At 47.6% G+C, this 24,026-nt stretch overlaps 1 protein-coding gene across 1 annotated transcript in view; it reads right to left on the reverse strand.

Annotated features, from left to right (window-relative positions):
• Positions 1-13,485: 13,485 nt before the first annotated feature.
• The window catches only part of LOC308174403 (ephrin type-B receptor 4a-like), a gene marked incomplete at its 5' end in the record, with an annotated part of 18,523 nt that continues 7,982 nt past the window's right edge, over positions 13,486-24,026 (reverse strand). Inside the window, 8 exon segments of the mRNA XM_080549482.1 lie at positions 13,486-15,149; positions 17,031-17,189; positions 18,187-18,380; positions 18,951-19,100; positions 19,812-20,027; positions 20,531-20,778; positions 22,165-22,278; positions 22,744-22,808. Coding sequence (XP_080405608.1) covers positions 15,044-15,149; positions 17,031-17,189; positions 18,187-18,380; positions 18,951-19,100; positions 19,812-20,027; positions 20,531-20,778; positions 22,165-22,278; positions 22,744-22,808 — 1,252 coding nt within the window. The 3' untranslated portion in view covers positions 13,486-15,043.

Genomic DNA, 24,026 nt, shown 5'->3' on the forward strand with positions numbered 1-24,026 from the left:
TCTCTGACTACAGTTCCTAACCTTAACCCTAACTCTCTGACTACGGGTCCTAACCTTAACCCTAACTCTCTGACTACAGGTCCTAACCTTAACCCTAACTCTCTGACTACGGGTCCTAACCTTAACCCTAACTCTCTGACTACAGGTCCTAACCTTAACCCTAACTCTCTGACTACGGGTCCTAACCCTAACCCTAACTCTCTGACTACGGGTCCTAACCTTAACCCTAACTCTCTGACTACAGGTCCTAACCTTAACCCTAACTCTCTGACTACAGGTCCTAACCTTAACCCTAACTCTCTGACTACGGGTCCTAACCTTAACCCTAACTCTCTGACTACGGGTCCTAACCTTAACCCTAACTCTCTGACTACGGGTCCTAACCTTAACCCTAACTGTCTGACTACGGGACCTAACCTTAACCCTAACTCTCTGACTAAGGGTCCTAACCTTAACCCTAACTCTCTGACTACAGGTCCTAACCTTAACCCTAACTCTCTGACTACGGGTCCTAACCTTAACCCTAGCTCTCTGACTACAGTTCCTAACCTTAACCCTAACTCTCTGACTACGGGTCCTAACCTTAACCCTAACTCTCTGACTACAGGTCCTAACCTTAACCCTAACTCTCTGACTACGGGTCCTAACCTTAACCCTAACTCTCTGACTACAGGTCCTAACCTTAACCCTAACTCTCTGACTACGGGTCCTAACCTTAACCCTAACTCTCTGACTACAGGTCCTAACCTTAACCCTAAGTCTCTGACTACGGGTCCTAACCTTAACCCTAACTCTCTGACTACGGGTCCTAACCTTAACCCTAACTGTCTGACTACAGGTCCTAACCTTAACCCTAACTCTCTGACTACAGGTCCTAACCTTAACCCTAACTGTCTGACTACAGGTCCTAACCTTAACCCTAACTGTCTGACTACAGGTCCTAACCTTAACCCTAACTGTCTGACTACAGGTCCTAACCTTAACCCTAACTCTCTGACTACAGGTCCTAACCTTAACCCTAACTCTCTGACTACGGGTCCTAACCTTAACCCTAACTCTCTGACTACAGGTCCTAACCTTAACCCTAACTCTCTGACTACGGGTCCTAACCTTAACCCTAACTCTCTGACTACGGGTCCTAACCTTAACCCTAACTCTCTGACTACAGGTCCTAACCTTAACCCTAACTGTCTGACTACGGGTCCTAACCTTAACCCTAACTCTCTGACTACGGGTCCTAACCTTAACCCTAACTCTCTGACTACGGGTCCTAACCTTAACCCTAACTCTCTGACTACGGGTCCTAACCTTAACCCTAACTCTCTGACTACGGGTCCTAACCTTAACCCTAACTCTCTGACTACGGGTCCTAACCTTAACCCTAACTCTCTGACTATGGGTCCTAACCTTAACCCTAACTCTCTGACTACGGGTCCTAACCTTAACCCTAACTCTCTGACTATGGGTCCTAACCTTAACCCTAACTCTCTGACTACGGGTCCTAACCTTAACCCTAACTCTCTGACTACGGGTCCTAACCTTAACCCTAACTCTCTGACTACGGGTCCTAACCTTAACCCTAACTCTCTGACTACGGGTCCTAACCTTAACCCTAACTCTCTGACTATGGGTCCTAACCTTAACCCTAACTGTCTGACTACAGCTCCTAACCTTAACCCTAACTCTCTGACTACGGGTCCTAACCTTAACCCTAACTCTCTGACTACGGGTCCTAACTTAACCCTAACTCTCTGACTACGGGTCCTAACCTTAACCCTAACTCTCTGACAACGGGTCCTAACTTAACCCTAACTCTCTGACTACAGGTCCTAACTTAACCCTAACTGTCTGACTACGGGTCCTAACCTTAACCCTCTGACTACGGGTCCTAACCTTAACCCCAACTCTCTGACTATGGGTCCTAACCTTAACCCTAACTCTCTGACTACAGGTCCTAACCTTAACCCTAACTCTCTGACTACGGGTCCTAACCTTAACCCTAACTGTCTGACTACAGGTCCTAACCTTAACCCTAACTCTCTGACTACAGGTCCTAACCTTAACCCTAACTGTCTGACTACAGGTCCTAACCTTAACCCTAACTGTCTGACTACAGGTCCTAACCTTAACCCTAACTCTCTGACTACAGGTCCTAACCTTAACCCTAACTCTCTGACTACGGGTCCTAACCTTAACCCTAACTCTCTGACTACAGGTCCTAACCTTAACCCTAACTCTCTGACTACGGGTCCTAACCTTAACCCTAACTCTCTGACTACGGGTCCTAACCTTAACCCTAACTCTCTGACTACAGTTCCTAACCTTAACCCTAACTCTCTGACTACGGGTCCTAACCTTAACCCTAACTCTCTGACTACAGGTCCTAACCTTAACCCTAACTCTCTGACTACGGGTCCTAACCTTAACCCTAACTCTCTGACTACAGGTCCTAACCTTAACCCTAACTCTCTGACTACGGGTCCTAACCCTAACCCTAACTCTCTGACTACGGGTCCTAACCTTAACCCTAACTCTCTGACTACAGGTCCTAACCTTAACCCTAACTCTCTGACTACAGGTCCTAACCTTAACCCTAACTCTCTGACTACGGGTCCTAACCTTAACCCTAACTCTCTGACTACGGGTCCTAACCTTAACCCTAACTCTCTGACTACGGGTCCTAACCTTAACCCTAACTGTCTGACTACGGGACCTAACCTTAACCCTAACTCTCTGACTAAGGGTCCTAACCTTAACCCTAACTCTCTGACTACAGGTCCTAACCTTAACCCTAACTCTCTGACTACGGGTCCTAACCTTAACCCTAGCTCTCTGACTACAGTTCCTAACCTTAACCCTAACTCTCTGACTACGGGTCCTAACCTTAACCCTAACTCTCTGACTACAGGTCCTAACCTTAACCCTAACTCTCTGACTACGGGTCCTAACCTTAACCCTAACTCTCTGACTACAGGTCCTAACCTTAACCCTAACTCTCTGACTACGGGTCCTAACCTTAACCCTAACTCTCTGACTACAGGTCCTAACCTTAACCCTAAGTCTCTGACTACGGGTCCTAACCTTAACCCTAACTCTCTGACTACGGGTCCTAACCTTAACCCTAACTCTCTGACTACAGGTCCTAACCTTAACCCTAACTCTCTGACTACAGGTCCTAACCTTAACCCTAACTCTCTGACTATGGGTCCTAACCTTAACCCTAACTCTCTGACTACAGGTCCTAACCTTAACCCTAACTCTCTGACTACAGGTCCTAACCTTAACCCTAACTCTCTGACTACGGGTCCTAACCTTAACCCTAACTCTCTGACTACAGGTCCTAACCTTAACCCTAACTCTCTGACTACAGGTCCTAACCTTAACCCTAACTCTCTGACTACGGGTCCTAACCTTAACCCTAACTGTCTGACTACAGGTCCTAACCTTAACCCTAACTCTCTGACTACGGGTCCTAACCTTAACCCTAACTCTCTGACTACGGGTCCTAACCTTAACCCTAACTCTCTGACTACGGGTCCTAACCTTAACCCTAACTCTCTGACTACGGGTCCTAACCTTAACCCTAACTCTCTGACTACAGGTCCTAACCTTAACCCTAACTGTCTGACTACGGGTCCTAACCTTAACCCTAACTCTCTGACTACGGGTCCTAACCTTAACCCTAACTCTCTGACTACGGGTCCTAACCTTAACCCTAACTCTCTGACTACGGGTCCTAACCTTAACCCTAACTCTCTGACTACGGGTCCTAACCTTAACCCTAACTCTCTGACTACGGGTCCTAACCTTAACCCTAACTCTCTGACTATGGGTCCTAACCTTAACCCTAACTCTCTGACTACGGGTCCTAACCTTAACCCTAACTCTCTGACTATGGGTCCTAACCTTAACCCTAACTCTCTGACTACGGGTCCTAACCTTAACCCTAACTCTCTGACTACGGGTCCTAACCTTAACCCTAACTCTCTGACTACGGGTCCTAACCTTAACCCTAACTCTCTGACTACGGGTCCTAACCTTAACCCTAACTCTCTGACTATGGGTCCTAACCTTAACCCTAACTGTCTGACTACAGCTCCTAACCTTAACCCTAACTCTCTGACTACGGGTCCTAACCTTAACCCTAACTCTCTGACTACGGGTCCTAACTTAACCCTAACTCTCTGACTACGGGTCCTAACCTTAACCCTAACTCTCTGACAACGGGTCCTAACTTAACCCTAACTCTCTGACTACAGGTCCTAACTTAACCCTAACTGTCTGACTACGGGTCCTAACCTTAACCCTCTGACTACGGGTCCTAACCTTAACCCCAACTCTCTGACTATGGGTCCTAACCTTAACCCTAACTCTCTGACTACAGGTCCTAACCTTAACCCTAACTCTCTGACTACGGGTCCTAACCTTAACCCTAACTGTCTGACTACAGGTCCTAACCTTAACCCTAACTCTCTGACTACAGGTCCTAACCTTAACCCTAACTGTCTGACTACAGGTCCTAACCTTAACCCTAACTGTCTGACTACAGGTCCTAACCTTAACCCTAACTCTCTGACTACAGGTCCTAACCTTAACCCTAACTCTCTGACTACGGGTCCTAACCTTAACCCTAACTCTCTGACTACAGGTCCTAACCTTAACCCTAACTCTCTGACTACGGGTCCTAACCTTAACCCTAACTCTCTGACTACGGGTCCTAACCTTAACCCTAACTCTCTGACTACAGTTCCTAACCTTAACCCTAACTCTCTGACTACGGGTCCTAACCTTAACCCTAACTCTCTGACTACAGGTCCTAACCTTAACCCTAACTCTCTGACTACGGGTCCTAACCTTAACCCTAACTCTCTGACTACGGGTCCTAACCTTAACCCTAACTCTCTGACTACGGGTCCTAACCTTAACCCTAACTCTCTGACTACGGGTCCTAACCTTAACCCTAACTCTCTGACTACGGGTCCTAACCTTAACCCTAACTCTCTGACTACAGGTCCTAACCTTAACCCTAACTCTCTGACTACAGGTCCTAACCTTAACCCTAACTCTCTGACTACGGGTCCTAACCTTAACCCTAACTCTCTGACTACAGGTCCTAACCTTAACCCTAACTCTCTGACTACAGGTCCTAACCTTAACCCTAACTCTCTGACTACGGGTCCTAACCTTAACCCTAACTCTCTGACTACAGGTCCTAACCTTAACCCTAACTCTCTGACTATAGGTCCTAACCTTAACCCTAACTCTCTGACTACGGGTCCTAACCTTAACCCTAACTGTCTGACTACAGGTCCTAACCTTAACCCTAACTCTCTGACTACGGGTCCTAACCTTAACCCTAACTCTCTGACTACGGGTCCTAACCTTAACCCTAACTCTCTGACTACGGGTCCTAACCTTAACCCTAACTCTCTGACTACGGGTCCTAACCTTAACCCTAACTCTCTGACTACGGGTCCTAACCTTAACCCTAACTCTCTGACTACAGGTCCTAACCTTAACCCTAACTCTCTGACTACGGGTCCTAACCTTAACCCTAACTCTCTGACTACGGGTCCTAACCTTAACCCCAACTCTCTGACTACAGGTCCTAACCTTAACCCTAACTCTCTGACTACGGGTCCTAACCTTAACCCCAACTCTCTGACTACAGGTCCTAACCTTAACCCTAACTCTCTGACTACGGGTCCTAACCTTAACCCTAACTCTCTGACTACAGGTCCTAACCTTAACCCTAACTCTCTGACTACAGGTCCTAACCTTAACCCTAACTCTCTGACTACGGGTCCTAACCTTAACCCTAACTCTCTGACTACAGGTCCTAACCTTAACCCTAACTCTCTGACTACGGGTCCTAACCTTAACCCTAACTCTCTGACTACGGGTCCTAACCTTAACCCTAACTCTCTGACTACGGGTCCTAACCTTAACCCTAACTCTCTGACTATAGGTCCTAACCTTAACCCTAACTGTCTGACTACGGGTCCTAACCTTAACCCTAACTCTCTGACTACAGGTCCTAACCTTAACCCTAACTCTCTGACTACGGGTCCTAACCTTAACCCTAACTCTCTGACTACAGGTCCTAACCTTAACCCTAACTCTCTGACTACAGGTCCTAACCTTAACCCTAACTCTCTGACTACGGGTCCTAACCTTAACCCTAACTCTCTGACTACGGGTCCTAACCTTAACCCTAACTCTCTGACTACGGGTCCTAACCTTAACCCTAACTCTCTGACTACGGGTCCTAACCTTAACCCTAACGGCTGTGAACATCACATCAACGGTGGCATTTCTTCATTTGACTAACTTGAATTAATTTAAATATTCTGTGAATACTCCATGTGATCATGGATGAAGTTAATAGAGAAAACACCACAGTAGAACAGATAACAAACACAAACTAGTACAGGACAAGGAATAGATCAACCCTTTATATCCATATCCTGACAAATAACTGCCTGATCCCACGAGAGAATTTTACAAGTGCTCTGCACTTCCACACACGCCGCTAAAACAGATCACACCTCCGCCCAAATAATACTACAACATTATCTACAACTCCAAAGATCTCCTCCACAACTAATGCCAAAGTTTGGCAGTATTTGGAATAAAAGTGCTATTATCTTTGTCACAAAGGTGAATTTGAAAATGGTGAGATTGTACACTCTGCAGTAGGGAGATATGGGGATAATCCATGTTAAATATACTTTAAAATATAATATATATAAAAAATAATATATATTAAAAAAGTAAAGTTAATGTTTGAATGCAGTTTAATCCAGCTCCACCCATGGCAGTTTCCCAGTCTGCCTTACACTTAACCTCTCACACAGGGCTCAGCTTAATCTCCCATCTTAACCCAACCCCTCCTCACCCCTCCTGACCTCCGACCCCCAGCAGCATAAATCCCCTTAGCCAATCCCCCTTTCCTCTGCTTCTAGAATGCTGTGTTAAAGGTGTTTCTGTGCCTTTTTTGCTGCTCTCTGCTTAAGTTTGTTCATGTTGCTTGTGTGGTCTGAATCCTAACAGTGTCTGTCTCTGTGTTAAATGAGATCAGTTGGTGAATATCAGACTAGCAGCAGAGCTTCAGCAGAACTAATCCTTAAAAGAAAGAGGATCTAAAAGTTATGAGAGGTCACCAGCAGCGCTCTGCCAGACACAGAGGGGGAAAGAAGTAAAAAAAAAAAAAAAAAAAAAAAATCTACAGATTTCCTATTTAACTATTCACATGAAATGTAGACCAAACATTGGTGTTAACAAAAACAAACGACACAGCTAAAGAAATGTAAATGTCTCCACACGGTCTGGTGAAAAGGTCCGCAGCAAGAATTCTCAAGTCGCGCAGATGACCAAAAAGCTGTCTTTTTTTTCTGTCTTTTTGTTTGTTTTCCGTTTTTTTGTTGTTGAAGTGTTGAATAAAGAAAACAACAGTTTTAGGATCACTAAATATATATATATGATAATACTTATCATTTGTGAATTGGATTCACTGTCTCGTCTGCCTTAGATTACTGGGTTAGTGATAGATGGCTTGTAAACAAACTTAGGTTTTAGGACGTGTTCAAAAGCAAGGACTGTGTGATCCTCTAATTATGTGTAGTCATGTGTTTTTAGCACGTTGATGTTCTATCAGCATGTTGTGATGTGGTAAACATGCAGTTAGATGTTCATAGCGATGTTCCTTCAACTTGCTAGCTACTAGCAGAGGTTTTACGTGTGTTTTGATTCAGAGCGAGTTTCTCCGGTATTTGGTTTGAAGTGGACCAACATTCAAATAAGCATGTACCGAAAGATTCTTGAGAAGAACTTGTTGCCATCCAGGATGAGACACGGGTGGATCTTCCAGCAGGACAACAATCCAAAACATACTGCAAAGGAGACTCTCAACTGGTTCAAGAGGAGAAAAATAAAGATGTTGGACTGGCCTAGTCAATCTCCAGACTCAAATCTGGAAACAATCTCCAGTCACACAGAACTGCGTATTACAGGATCAACGTTTGCAGGAAAAGCGCTATACAAATAAAAAGTTATTATTATTATTATTATTATTCAGGTACACTGGGCATGTGCGTGCTGGTAGACCCCGGAAATTATTCAGCGCATGTCAGCGTGACCTGGAAGCATGTCATTACATCACACAGGGCATGCGCTTGCTGATAAAAAAACATTCTCCGCACAATTATTTATTTCTGAATTATTACTAATATTTCTAGGCCTTTGTTCTCTTACGCCTTTGTTACGCACACACACACATCCCTGATATGGCAGATATACGTTATTAATCTGTATGAAAAGAGCCGATGCATAATAAACTTCATAAAGTTGGGTTAGGGTTAAGTGCCTCTTGCAAAGATGTTTCTAGAAGATAGTCAATAGTATCACAGCTGGTTGATCAAGTGGAGGTTATTTATTGTGCTCTTAGGAGTCCATACCGTGAATACACTTCATAAACTTTCAAAATGATAAACATATTTCTTGAAACTATCGTAGGTTGGCAACGTTCTGATTCTCCACAGTTCCTCTTAAATTGGGTGACCGTGATACCAAACGACTTCTTTTTAAAAATCGGTTAAGGCCGCATTTACACTGCAGGCCGTAATGCCTTGTTCCGATTTTTTGTCTATATCCGATTTTTTCAACGCCTGCTTCCATCTACTTTTAAAAATGACCCACATCCGATACTTTTGCTTACATTTGCTTACACTTGCATAACACTTGAAACAACCTGCATGCGTACATGAGGGTTTGGTTACCGGAAACTAAAGTAAACAGACAGCCGGCACTTAAAATGGTTCGTTTTCAGAGGTTTCAGAAGAGTCAGTTCTCTAAATCGCCCAAGTCGTGTAGCCGTGAGGTGCAAACGTTATCAAGCATCCCAGATTCAGAGGAATCTGTCTCCGTGTCGCCCATGAGGCCTTAGAGGCTGTATACTTGTCTAGTTCTCTCCCACTCCCACTTGCCCTGAAGAGCCCTGGGGAGCCCCACAGCTTGGGCCTTGAGTTTCAGCTCCCAGGGGAGAGAGAGGGAGGGGAGAGGGAGGGAGGGAGGGGAGAGGGAGGGAGGGGAAGGGTATGAGTTGCAGGAAGGCTCCACCATTTAATTTCCTCATTAGAGAGGGTCTACTGCAGGGGAGAGGACAGCAGGAGAGATGGATGGCCTGGTTGTGTGGACAGGGGAAAGATGGATAGAGGAAGCTGAGACAGATTTACAGATAAGGAGGATCAGGGATATAAGAGTGATGACTGCATAAACACACATTTATGCTTGAGTAAAGACAGACAGACAGATGGATGGATGGAATAAAGACAGACGGACAAAAAACAGAGTTGACAGAGAGATGGATGGACGCACGGATAACTGAATGGATAAATAAACTAAATGTTGTGAGTAACATTAGTCCCCAACTCCCCAGAGGTTCTCCTCTTTACTAACATCTTCCAATGAGAGAGAGAATGAGAGAGAATGAGAGAGAATGAGAGAGAGAGAATGAGAGAGAGAATGAGAGAGGTAAACAGAGAATGGGTCTCGCTGAAATATCAATCAGAATGATTGTAAGAAAATAGACACATACATACTAGTCTCAACAGTCTCTCAACAACCACCACTAAATACACACACTCTTCCCCTCTCTCTCTCTCTCTCTCTCTCTCTCTCTCTCTCTCTCTCTCTCTCTCTCTCTCTCTCTCTCTCTCTCTCTTCTCTCTCTCTCTCTCCCTCTCTCTGTCTCTCTCTATCTTTCTGTCTCTCTCTCTCTCTCTCTTTCTCTCTCTCTCTCTCTCTCTCTCTCTCTCCCTCTCTGTCTCTGTCTCTCTCTCTCTCTCTCTCTCTCTCTCTCTCTCTCTCTCTCTCTCTCTCTCTCTCTCTCTCTCTCTCTCTCTCTCTCTGTCTCTGTCTCTCTCTCTCTCTCTCTTTCTCACACTCACACACACTCATATATACACACACACACACACACACACACACACACACACACACACACACACACACACACACACACACACCTGTCTTTCTGTTGTCTCCCCAGGCTCCTCTTTGCTCCACACTTGAGTGCGCAGAGGAATGTAAGAGAATGACACCATCCCTTAAGTGCTGCGACCTGATTGGCTCAGGGTTTTATCTCCTCAACAACAGCCTTAATGGATGGGCATTCAGATAAGGGTCAAAGGTCACACAGACACTGTCAACAGGAGAAACCAGAGCTATCCCACTTCCCATCTCGCTCTCATTCCATCTTTCTCTCTCTCACACACACCCACACATACTCACATTTGCATACATATGCACACGCACGCACAGACAGACAGACAGACAAGACAGACAGACAGACAGACACACACACACACACACACACACACATCTGAACTAAGTATGTTGAAAATCCATATTTACCATTGCACTACATTTTCATTTGATCTGACTGATATGCAGATGTGTTTATTTATTTATTTTTCCCTTTCTTTTCTCTTACCATGGTTGGTTGTTGTTATTGTTACTGTTGTCACACTGCTGCTGTTGTTGATAATGGTGATAATGATTCTGTTTATTGGCTGTTGTGGTTGTTAATGCCAGCGAGGAAATTAGGGTTTATTTTTGTTGTTGTTTTTTGTTTTTTCTTCTTTTACTTTATTGTTATTATTTATTTTTAAGAAAGATATTCATGGACTGTTATTCTTTTGCGACTTACCCGTGACACCTTTATGTAACATCAATATGTTGTGAAATATTGTTTGACTGCACTTGATAAAAGAAAATGTTCAAAAAAGTTACAAAAAAAAGAAAAATCCATATTTCCCCACACATTTCGGGCCTTGCGCCTGTTTTGTTAGTGAGAGTTTAAGAGCAGGGCTGAACAACAGACCTGCTGTGCTGGGCTGTTGGAGAGGACATTTACTGTTCGAGGTCAGAGGTCAGAGGGGTTGGAGAGGTCATCCTCTCATTGTTTATCTGCAGCAGATGAAAGCCTCGCTGACACACTTCCTCTACGGTGGCCCAGCAGGGCCAGGGGACTCAACAACAACACACATAATCACAATCCATAAATTACCTGACAGCCAGAGTGTATGTCTGGTGAACGTTGATCTGCTAAGGCTGTGAGCAGGGGCTGTTAGCAGGGGCTGGGCTGTTAGCAGGGGCTGTTAACAGGGGGTGTTAGCAGGGGCTGTGAGCAGGGGCTGTGAGCAGGGGCTGTTAGCAGGGGCTGGGCTGTTAGCAGGGGCTGTGAGCAGGGGCTGTGAGCAGGGTTTGATTCAGAGCAATTTTCTCTGGTATTGGTTTGAGGTGTACCAACATTCAAATAGGCATAGGCCTATCTTCTTCAACTATTTTCACCTGACCCTGTCACAAATAAAGGGAAACGGCCATAGGCAGAATTAGCATCGCATGCTAACGTTTTTAGGATGAGATAAACAGATTATTCAGTTATTCAGTCATAAGGCTCTTCTTCAACTTGTGAACACAAAATACATGTCTGAGTAGTCTAAATATTGAATCATCTCATTTGTAATGACGAGAGGCTCCTTTTCTTGTTGAATTCATGCGTAGCCAAAATGACCTGAAGAGGATCAATAAGAATAAGTAAATGGGAAATCCACTCCAGTCTAACGTGACGCTGCTAAAACTAAACTCCGTCCAGGGAGCCGCCCAAGGCCCAGAGGATCACATAGTACACATCTGCTCTGCAGCTGGGAGCCACACGCCTTCAGTAACCACATGGATGTAACATTGATGTAACATGGATGTAACACTGATGAAACATTGATGTAACATTGATGAAACATTGATGTAACACTGATGAAACATTGATGTAACATGGATGTAACACTGATGTAACATTGATGTAACATTGATGAAACATTGATGAAACATTGATGAAACACTGATGTAACATTGATGTAACATTGATGTAACATGGATGTAACATGGATGTAACATTGATGTAACATTGATGTAACACTGATGAAACATTGATGTAACATGGATGTAACACTGATGTAACATTGATGTAACATTGATGAAACACTGATGTAACATGGATGTAACATGGATGTAACATTGATGTAACATTGATGAAACATTGAAGTAACATGGATGTAACATGGATGTAACATCGATGAAACATTGATGAAACATGAATGTAACATTGATGTAACATTGATGAAACATGGACGTAACATGGACGTAACATGGATGTAACATTGATGTAACATTGATGTAACATGGATGTAACATTGATGTAACATGGATGTAACATTGATGTAACATTGATGTAACATTGATGAAACATTGATGTAACATTGATGTAACATTGATGTAACATGGATGTAACATTGATGTAACATTGATGTAACATTGATGTAACATTGATGTAACATGGATGTAACATTGATGAAACATGGATGTAACATTGATGTAACATTGATGTAACATTGATGTAACATTGATGTAACATGGATGTAACATTGATGAAACATTGATGTAACATTGATGTAACATTGATGAAACATGGATGTAACATTGACGTAACATTGATGTAACATTGATGTAACATTGACGTAACATTGACGTAACGGACGTAACATGGACGTAACATGGATGTAACATTGATGTAACATTGATGTAACATTGACGTAACATGGACGTAACATGGACGTAACATGGACGTAACATGGACGTAACATGGATGTAACATTGATGTAACATTGACGTAACATTGATGTAACTTCGTGGGCTCGTGGCGACGACGACACTCAAACCAGGCAGACATTGTGCGATGTTCTCAAACGCAGGTGTGTCATAACCGCTGAGAGGATCTCATATTGCCAGACAAATTCTCCACCTTACGCTGTCCACCTCTCACTGCCCGTGTAGGAAGGAGCCAGAACATTCTAGACTCTAGGGTTATTCCCCAGTCAGGAAATGGATCTGAGTTCCTTACAGCTGCCCAGCGCACCGCTAAGGAAGGAGAGAGGAATGTCCGCGAGGGAGCTAAGCTGAGAGGGGGAGGGGGGATGGGGGATGGGGGGAGGAGGGATGGGGGATGGGGGGATGGGGGATGGGGGGAGGAGGGATGGGGGTAAATTCAATTCCCAAACCCCGCCCCCCCCCCCTTCACTGTGGAGAAGGTCACCGTATCTATGGGAGGAATGTTTGAAACAAGAGCTGCCAAAAAATGAGTCACCTTAAAACGATTACAGAAGTATAGATATCATAGGTGTGTGTGTGTGTGTGCATTTTGTATGAGTGTGTGTGTTCAGATTAGTTTTCGGTGTTTCACTTTGTATTTGTGTGTGTGTGGATTTTTGTGAGTTTCACTTGGCATTCATTTGTGTGTACAGATATCTATTTCTGCATTTAAGAACTCTAGAGGGATCGTGTGTGATGTGTGTGTAATAGTATAATAATAATAATATCAGTCGCTCAGTTGAAAGACGAGTAAGAATGTCGGAGGATGATAAACACGGGTGTGTATCTTTATTGTGGCTGAAGACAGATTACACACAGAGAGGACGGGAGATCAAAATGTACTTATCTATACATTAATTAAAAGGCAACTTTATAAAAGATAGGTTTCTATATAACAGATCCTCAATGTGAAGACCACATTTCCCACAATCCTTTAGTTGACAAGAAACCACACAATCTCCCCAAACACGTCAAACCGGTAGCATCTGAAGAGACATTAGAAAGGAAATCCAAAATGTATCAACCATGGCGGCGTTCTCTGCTTTATAAAACAGCTTTATAAGTCCACATACTGTGTAAGATCAAATGGCACTCGAGTAAAGACTGAGTAAGAAAGACAGACCACTTACAATATCAACAAAATATCAATGAGAAGAGGGCAGAATGAAGGCTAGTTAAGGTTCATGTAGAAAAAAAATTGAACAAGTGTTCTCTTGGTTTCTGTCTCCCTTCAATCCTTGTTCAGGTCCAAGTGTGTGGAAGTGAGCTGCCGTACTCCAGCAGAAACACAGGAAGTGGAAATGACCAACCTTAACTCCAAGAGAAACACAGGAAGTTCTACCGCCAGAAGGGGGTCGGAGACTGTCAGAGACAAACCCCAGTCTCTCAGGAACCTACCAAAGTGCTGATTTGTCTCAGTCTTGCTCTAAATCCCACGCAGCCGACGCCGAGCGAGAACAGCCAGATTGTCTATCGTTACAGAAGATGAGAAGAGGAACTCTTACATGTGTACAGTGCCTTGCGAAGCCAAACTCACCCGTTACACCCTGAGGAAATGACATGGTCATTTTGAAAACCAAATTAAAACGTGAGGCTCATCCAACAAAAGTCCAAATGCACGTTTACCCAGTCTACTGAGAGAGAGAGGTGTCGTTAACATGATCATATAATCCGTGTGGATTAATCCAAGACACAAAAGGTGAATGTGTCACCCTGTTGCAGCAGCGGCGTCAGCCACTGACAAATTATCACGTTCCTCGTCACGATAAAAGCTTTAGCTCTTAGGTTGAGATGGGTATTGAACTGCGTCTCTCCCAAGTATCACCAGTTAGTTCAGGTTTTTCAAGCCCACAGGAACACGTTCCAGCAGTGAAGCAGAGTGGCGGTGGGGGGTGGGGGGGGCTGGCCACCACAGAGGTGAAGAGGCAGAGGCCGAGGCTGAGGCAGTCTGAGAGTCTCCAGCAGCCTCCCACAGCCTCCCACAGCCTCCCCCAGCCTCCCACAGCCTCCCACAGCCCCCCCCAGGCCTGGCTGGGGGCTAGTGTGCTCCGTATGGACAGGAACCAGGATGGACAGGTCGGTGAGAAGGTCAGATATAATCAGTGAATTTCGTGGGGGGGGCTGTGGTTAAATTCCATCTGTTAATGTCCATGCCTGTTCACTAAGGGTCTCCATGACTACGAGGGGGGCCAGTGCCAAGGTGAAGGAGCTGGGGGGGGGGGGGGTGTAGCACTACAGGCTACAGGGGGCTGGGCTGGGTCCATGGCTGTGCCTGTCTGCTGGCTGGTGTCTGTGTGTGTCGGGGTCCGGGTCTGGGTCAGGAGAGCTGGTCGGGGGGTTAGAAGCGCACGACTCCAGGGCTCTTGGTCATGGTCAGAGTCTGGATGCTGGAGAGGATCTTCCGCTGGTGTCCTGCCAGGGTCACTCCTAACCTCAGCAGGTCCCTGGGGGGAGAGAGACCCAGTCAGACACAAGAGCAGGGGTGGGTTAGGACAGGGGGGGTTAGGGCAGGGGGGGGGTTAGGGCAGGGGGGGGGTTAGGGCAGGGGTGGGTTAGGGCAGGGGGGGTTAGGACAGGGGGGGGTTAGGGCAGGGGGGGTTAGGGTAGGGGGGGTTAGGGCAGGGGTGGGTTAGGACAGGGGTGGGTTAGGGCAGGGGTGGGTTAGGGCAGGGGGGGGTTAGGGTAGGGGGGGGTTAGGGCAGGGGTGGGTTAGGACAGGGGTGGGTTAGGGCAGGGGGGGGTTAGGGCAGGGGGGGGTTAGGGCAGGGGGGGTTAGGGTAGGGGGGGTTAGGACAGGGGGGGTTAGGGAAGGGGTGGGTTAGGACAGGGGTGGGTTAGGGCAGGGGGGGGTTAGGGCAGGGGGGGGTTAGGGCAGGGGGGGTTAGGGTAGGGGGGGTTAGGACAGGGGGGGTTAGGGAAGGGGGGGTTAGGACAGGGGGGGGCAATTAACTTTCACAATGGGCCACATGAGAAACTGGACTATTGTGGAGGGCCGGACCAGTAGGCTGAACTTAATTCTGCTCAATATTATTATTATTATCTTTTATAGCTTTATAAAAAGCAGTGTATGGTTTTGATTAGCTGCTACTGGTAAGAATACATGTTACGATAAGGCTATGAAAATGTGAAGTAGGTCAAATATAGAATTAAAGAAATATTAAAAACCGCCAATCATTATATCACCATTTTTTTCATTTTATTTTTAACATAACATACTTTTAACCTTCACAAAAACTATTCTGAAAATGCAATTAATTATCTTTATGCAAAAAGCAATAAGTGATTTTGATGTTTTTCCAGCAAGAGGATCTAAACACAGGGAGGTAAATGCAGTTATAGTGTTGACCTTTTGCAACATCAGTTTGTGTCTATTATCAAATACATTACAAAATAACAGCATCTGCACACTCAAACACTGTGCAAAACAACCTTGTTTATTGCAGCTTTCAGTCCTAGACCTTCTTCAGGCATAAAGCAGACACTCAGTCTGAGTGTGCGGATGCTGTTATTCTCTATTGATGGTCTATTGATCTATTGATGCTCTTCAGTTCCAGCAAAGCCTGATCAGGGATGAGTGGTGGTATTTTCACTATTATTTATTAACATCACGTACGTACGACATCACAGAGTCACAGAGGTAAGCATCTGATTTTCTGAAAAACAACTACCGACAACTCTTACAGCTTCTGTCATAATAAAGGTCATGCACGCACCTTCACGCACGCACATACGTACATTAAAAAGACACAAAGCAGTCGTCTTCAAAATAAAAGCAATGCAGTTGCATTGCGTACAGTTATTTACATGTTATTTCTATTATTATGAAAATTATTTCTCTATATTATTTTTTTCTATTGACCTCACGCGGGGCTGGCCAGGGCAAAACGTCCGCATGTACAACGCCCAGGTCTGGTAAAGGGGATCTGCCACAAACGTAAAACACAGACCCAGTTCCAGTTGTAATAAATCAAAATCAAATCAACTTGTATTTGTAATAACGCATTTCTCACCAAATGTGACCCGACGCGCTTCACAAAAACCAAAGAAGATAAAGCGACAACTAAGACGGACATTTAAAAGGCCAGATTAGAATAAGTAGGTTTTGAGGCCTCGCTTAAATGTTTCCAGAGTTCTGGACAACCTCAGGCTCTCAGGTAGGGTGTTCCACAGTCTGGGAAGCATATACGCTGAACGCTGTCTCTCCATATCTCTTGGTCCTGGCTTCTGGGACCGAAACAGGCCTACTACATGTATATAGCGGGACCTGGAGGGAGGCAGACAGGCTACATACGGTATCAGAGAAGGTCAGAGAGCTCTGGACTCACTCAGTGGAGATCTGGGCCAGGACGTCCACGGAGGTGAACCCCGCCTGCAGGAAGCTGTCCTCGTAGCGCTCCATCTTGATGGCCCGCAGCCACTCCCCCACGGAGCCGCACGAGGAGGGGGCGGGGGGGGCGCGCTGGTCCAGCAGGGGGTGGGACGGCCTGGGGGGGACGGGACAAGGGGGCAGAGACACAAGGGGACAGGTTTACACACACTGCCAGGGGGGGGGGGCTCACATACAGTACCAGGAGCCCTGGGGGGACAGGGACCCGTCAGCAGAGGGGAGGGATCTAGGACAGGCCTTGAGTGACAGGTCACAACAATGGCTGCTGGAGGGGGTGGGGGGGCGAGGCCAAGCTGTGAGTGACAGGTCAACCTGCAGGGGGGGGGACGGACTGACAGCTCCCAGCAGGACAGGGGAGGAGGACAAAGGAGGGAATGTAGGAGGCTAATATCAGCCCTCTGACAGGCAGGAAGTCACAGTGGGTCAGGAGAGGAGGTGAGGACAGTGTGGCTCTGTGAGGGGGACAGGTTAGGCACGGCCTTCTCCCCAGTCTCAACCCTCATGTCTACGCCCTGATGAGCTGTACCCCAACTCAGGGTTCCCACACCTTCTGAAACATCACATTCAAACACCTTTCAAGGACTTTGAACCTTTCAATTCCCTCAAATTCAAGGGCCCAACACGGCATAGTTTGAGACAGATCTAGATGAGAATTTATATAATAGGAACTATCCGCTCACAGACAACAATTAAAAAGAGAGGCTTGAATTCACAGACAACAATTAAAAAGAGAGGCTTGAATGTGTGAACACTAGATGGTCTCTTGCCTTCTCTACCACAGCACAGCAAAACAATATATCGTGAAATATGTGTAAAGTTAAGCAATACAGAGACTTATTTACTAGTTGACGAGCTAAGTAAAACATTTTTGAATATATATATTATACATAACCCTAACCTTTTTTTAGAGAGAGAGAGAGAGAGAGAGAGAGAGAGAGAGAGAGAATGAGAGAGAGAGAGAGAGAGAGGGGAATTCAAGCATTTTCAATGACCCATGTCTATTTTCAAAAACTTTTAAGACCTTGATTTTTTTTCTTCTCAAATTCACAAACTTTCCAGGGTTTCCAGGACCCGTGGTAACCATGCCAACTCACCCTGCGCCCTCTTGGGCCACGATCTTGAGGGAGGCGGGGTTGCGTATCAGCTTGTCCAGGGCACTGACGATGGCGGCGAAGCGGGGGCGGGCGGAGCGCTCCTTCTGCCAGCAGTCCAGCATCAGCTGGTGGAGGTGGGTGGGGCAGTCTGGGGGGGGGGGCAGCCGGTAGTCCTGCTCTATGGCGTTGATGACCTGAGGAGAGGAGGGAGGAGAGGAGGGAGGAGAGGAGGGAGGAGAGAGGAGGGAGGAGAGGAGGGAGGGGAGGAGGGAGGAGAGGAGGGAGGGGCTTCAGTAAAGGTGACATCATTCAGAGACAGTAGAGTGAATCTGTTTTCTGTTTTAATTTTTGGGATGAAGACAGATTCTTATCCTCCAGCGGAGCCTTTCAGAATCAGAATCAGAACCGCTTTGATGACATCAACGTACGGATACACAGAGGAACATTCTGGGGTTCAGGTTAATTGCAGCGGGACGTAAAGAACAACATCAATAAAAGAATAAGCAGGATATATAAACAACAGTCAACAATCAACAATAGCTGTATATACAACAGCGCCTATAATAGAATAGTTAGGTGGTAGTTAGGGGGTAGATAGGGGGTAGTTAGGGGGTAGTTAGGGGGTACTTACGTCCTGGTTGCTCATGTCCCAGTAGGGGTAGTTAGGGGTAGAGAGGGGGTACTTACGTCCTGGTTGCTCATGTCCCAGTAGGGGGTAGTTAGGGGTAGTTAGGGGTAGTTAGGGGTAGAGAGGGGGTACTTACGTCCTGGTTGCTCATGTCCCAGTAGGGTCTCTCTCCGAACGACATCACCTCCCACATCACGATGCCGTAGCTCCAGGCGTCCGAGGCGGAGGTGAACTTCCTGAAGGCGATGGCCTCCGGGGCCGTCCAGCGGATGGGGATCTTACCCCCCTGAGGAGAGAGGAGGAGAGTCAACACACACACACACACACACACACACACACCGCAGTATTGCCTCACAGAAACATATCCATTACACAGAGGTGGAGATGACGAGGACCGGGCCTGAGCCAGATGACTCTTCCTGCTGCGACCGGTGGACAGATGATTCACTCGCTCGGTCCAACGTATCGATTGTACGTCGCTTTGAAATAAGGCGTCTTTTTATTTATTAAGTGTAAATGTAAATATAGACGTATCCAGTGGTGTTTATGGGGCTCTGCGATCGTCGAGGGAGTTTCTACAGTATGTAGACAGAGTGGACGTGGCTTCATGCTAATGCTAATGACGGGGTGGAGAGCTGTGGTAGGAGGGGGGGGTGTTCTCACCAGAGAGGAGGTGTAGGTGGGGTAGTTAGGGGGTAGTTGGGGGGTAGTTGGGGGGTAGTTAGGGGGCAGTAGGGGGGTAGTTAGGGGTAGTTAGGGGGTAGTTAGGGGGGTATTCTCACCAGAGAGGAGGTGTAGGTGGGGTAGTTAGGGGGTAGTTAGGGGCGTGGTCTCACCAGAGAGGAGGTGTAGGTGGGGTAGTTGGGGGGTAGTTAAGGGGCAGTAGGGGGGTAGTTAGGGGTAGTTAGGGGGTAGTTGGGGGGTAGTTAGGGGTAGTTAGGGGGTAGTTGGGGGGTAGTTAGGGGTAGTTAGGGGGTAGTTAGGGGCGTGGTCTCACCAGAGAGGAGGTGTAGGTGGGGTCAGAGGAGTTCTCCTGGAGGAAGCGTGACAGCCCGAAGTCAGACACCTTGCAGACCAGGTTGCTGTTGACCAGGATGTTGCGGGCCGCCAGGTCTCGGTGGACGTAGCTCATCTCTGACAGGTACTTCATCCCCGAGGCGATGCCCCGCAGCATCCCCACCAGCTGGATGGGCGTGAACTGACCATCGTTCAACTGCAGGGAGGCGGAGGGAGAGAGAGAGTGAGAAACCTTCCGGAATGATGTGTGTGTGTGTGTGTGTGTGTGTGTGTGTGTGTGGTGACCATTCACCCCTGTGTGTGTGTGTGTGTGTGTGTGTGTGTGTGTGTGGTGACCATTCACCCCTGCATATGTGTGTGTGTGTGTGTGTGTGTGTGTGTGTGTGTGTGGACCCTTCACCCCTGCACATGTGTGTGTGTGTGGTAACCCTTTTTTCTGTGGTGACAGAGAGTCAGAGAGAGAGAGACAGAGAGGCAGAGAGACAGAGAGGCAGAGAGGCAGAGAGACAGAGAGACAGAGAGACAGAGAGACAGAGAGACAGAGAGGCAGAGAGTCAGAGAGACAGAGAGAGAGAGAGGCAGAGAGACAGAGAGACAGAGAGTCAGAGAGTCAGAGAGACAGAGAGACAGAGTGCAGTGGGACCGAGAGACAGAGAGACTGACAGACAGAGGGTCAGAGGGACCGAGGGTCAGACTGACCCGCAGGAAGGAGTCCAGCGCTCCGTTCTCCATGAACTCCGTCAGGATCATGACGGGGCAGGAGGCGGTGATGATGCCCTCCAGGTGGATGATGTTGGGGTGCTGGAACTGGCCCATGATGGACGCCTCCGACAGGAAGTCCCGCCTCTGCTTGTCCGTGTAGCCCCCCTTCAGAGTCTTGATGGCCACGTAGTTCTCCTTCTTCCCGGGGACCTTCAGCCTCCCCCGACACACCTCCCCGAACTCACCTACACACACACACACACACACACACACACACACACACGTTAGCTAGGCACCAACACACCTCCCCGAACTCCCCTGTCAGAGCCACACACACACACCTCGTTAGATGAACCACACACACATTCCCAAAGCCGTCAGAGTGAACGCCCCCCAGGGACACATATTTAACTATCGTCTCTACAAACACACACCTCTTATCTTCCTAATGGGCACTCCATCATACCAGAGCACCCTGCCTCCTGAGACATCTACTACCCCCCAGCACTGTGTCTCCTGAGACATCTACTACCCCCCAGCACTGTGTCTCCTGAGACATCTACTACCCCCCAGCACTGTGTCTCCTGAGACATCTACTACCCCCCAGCACTGTGTCGCCTGAGACATCTACTACCCCCCAGCACTGTGTCTCCTGAGACATCTACTACCCCCCAGCACTGTGTCTCCTGAGACATCTACTACCCCCCACCACTGTGTCTCCTGAGACATCTACTACCCCCCAGCACTGTGCCTTCTGAGACATCTACTACCCCCCACCACTGTGTCTCCTGAGACATCTACTACCCCCCACCACTGTGTCTCCTGAGACATCTACTACCCCCCAGCACTGTGCCTTCTGAGACATCTACTACCCCCCAGCACTGTGCCTTCTGAGACATCTACTACCCCCCAGCACTGTGTCTCCTGAGACATCTACTACCCCCCTGTACTGTGTCTCCTGAGACATCTACTACCCCCCAGCACTGTGTCTCCTGAGACATCTACTACCCCCCAGCACTGTGTCCCCTGAGACATCTACTACCCCCCCTGCTCTGTGTCTCCTGAGACATCTACTACCCCCCAGCACTGTGTCTCCTGAGACATCTACTACCCCCCAGCACTGTGTCTCCTGAGACATCTCCTACCCCCAGCACTGTGTCTCCTGAGACATCTACTACCCCCCCAGCACTGTGTCTCCTGAGACATCTACTACCCCCCCTGCTCTGTGTCTCCTGAGACATCTACTACCCCCCCAGCACTGTGTCTCCTAAGACATCTACTACCCCCCCAGCACTGTGTCTCCTAAAATGTCTACTTCCCCCCCTGTACTGTTTCTCCAGTGTCTTCTATCACGACGACTGCCAATGGCCCCGGGCCTGAGCTAGATTACTCTTCCTGCTACGACTGGTGAATTGATGATTCACTTGCTTAGTCAAATGTATTGATTGTTAGTCGCTTTGGAATCCGGCGTCTGCTAAATGCCAAACGTGTAGATGTAATAACAGCTGTTCATCTGATCAGTCTCATAAGAGACAAATGAGACAGAGAGAGACAGAGAGAGACAGACAGAGAGACAGAGAGAGACAGAGAGAGACAGAGAGAGACAGAGAGAGACAGAGTGTGAGACCCACCAGCACCAATGACCTCCTCGATCTTGACAAAAGAAACATCGATCTCTTTGGCGAACTCCCGAACGGCCTCGTTGGGGTCCTCATAGGTGAAGGGGTCGATGTACACCTTGATTCCTAGAGGAGGAAGAGAGGGAGGGGTAGGGGGTAGAGGGAGGGGTAGGAGGTAGAGGGGGTAGGAGGAAATAGGAGAAAATATAAATAAGAAATATCAGCTTCCCAAAGTCACATGATGACTGAACTATGAAAAAACATGACATTGAAAATAGCTGCATGCACTATTTATTTGTGTGTGTGTGTGTGTGCGTGCGTGTGTGTGAGTGTGTGCGCGTGTGCGTGTGTGTGAGTGGTGTGAGTGGTGTGTGTTTGAGAGTGTGTGTGTGCACGCGTGCGTGTGTGTGTGAGAGTGCGTGCGTGCGTGCGTGTGTGTGAGAGTGTGTGTGTGAGAGTGTGTGTGAGAGTGTGTGAGAGAGTGTGTGAGAGTGTGTGGGAGAGTGTGTGGGAGAGTGTGTGAGTGGTGTGTGCGCGCGCGCGTGTGTGTGAGTGTGTGTGTGACTTTATTCTGGGTCTGTGTGTACTCACCTTGGCCAAGGAGGTACTGGCCGTTTTTGTCACTCAGTTCTGGGTCCTTCATCCTGTTCTGTCTGCTGCAGGGGAGAGCACAACGTGTGAGTGAGTGTGTGTGTGTGTGTGTGTGTGTGTGTGTGTGTGAGTGTGTGTGTGTGTGTGTGTGTGTGTGGGCGAAGAGGTTATTTGCACAGTGACATAACTACTGTCTCTCAGTGAGGATCTAAACATTCCCAAACAAGCTCGTTGACTCTCCTCTTCACCTCAGACGCCAGACATGATTAATACATCAACCACTGGGCTGGACTCTGAGCTTGTGTCTATTCAGGGGCCGCTCTCTCTCTCTCTGTCTCTCTGCCTCTCAGTCTCTCAGTCTCTCAGCCTCTCTGCCTCTCTGCCTCTCTGCCTCTCTGCCTCTCTGCCTCTCTGCCTCTCAGTCTCTCAGTCTCTCAGTCTCTCTGACTCTCTCTCTCAGTCTCTCTGCCTCTCTCTCTGTCTCTCTGCCTCTCTGTCTCTCTGTCTCTCTGCCTCTCTGCCTCTCTGTCTCCCTGCCTCTCTGCCTCTCTGTCTCTCTGTCTCTCTGTCTCTCTGTCACTCTGTCACTCTGTCTCTCTGTCTCTCTGCCTCTCTGCCTCTCTGCCTCTCTGTCTCTCTGTCTCTCTGTGTCTCTGTGTCTCCCTGTCTCTCTGCCTCTCTGTCTCCCTGTCTCCCTGTCTCTCTGCCTCTCTGTCTCTCTGTCTCTCTGTCTCCCTGTCTCCCTGTCTCTCTGTCTCTGTCTCTCTGTCACTCTGTCTCTCTGTCTGTCTCTCTGCCTCTCTGTCTCTCTGCCTCTCTGCCTCTCTGTCTCTCTGTCTCTCTGTCTCTCTGTCTCCCTGTCTCCCTGTCTCTCTGCCTCTCTGTCTCTCTGTCTCTCTGCCTCTCTGTCTCTCTGCCTCTCTGCCTCTCTGTCTCTCTGCCTCTCTGTCTCTCTGTCTCTCTGACTCTCTGACTCTCTGTCTCTCTGTCTCTCTGCCTCTCTGTCTCTCTGCCTCTCTGCCTCTCTGTCTCTCTGTCTCTCTGCCTCTCTGCCTCTCTGCCTCTCTGCCTCTCAGTCTCTCAGTCTCTCAGTCTCTCTGCCTCTCTGTCTGTCTCTCTGCCTCTCAGTCTCTCAGTCTCTCAGTCTCTCAGTCTCTCTGCCTCTCTGTCTGTCTCTCTGTCTCTCTGCCTCTCTGTCTCTCTGTCTCTCTGTCTCTCTGACGCTGGCTGCTGTTTCCTGCTCCAGGCTCCATTAGTGAGACTTCCTTTGGCCCCTCCCAGTA

Source organism: Nansenia antarctica (genome assembly GCF_963989245.1).
Source record: "Nansenia antarctica genome assembly, chromosome: 20".
NCBI lineage: Eukaryota > Metazoa > Chordata > Actinopteri > Argentiniformes > Microstomatidae > Nansenia > Nansenia antarctica.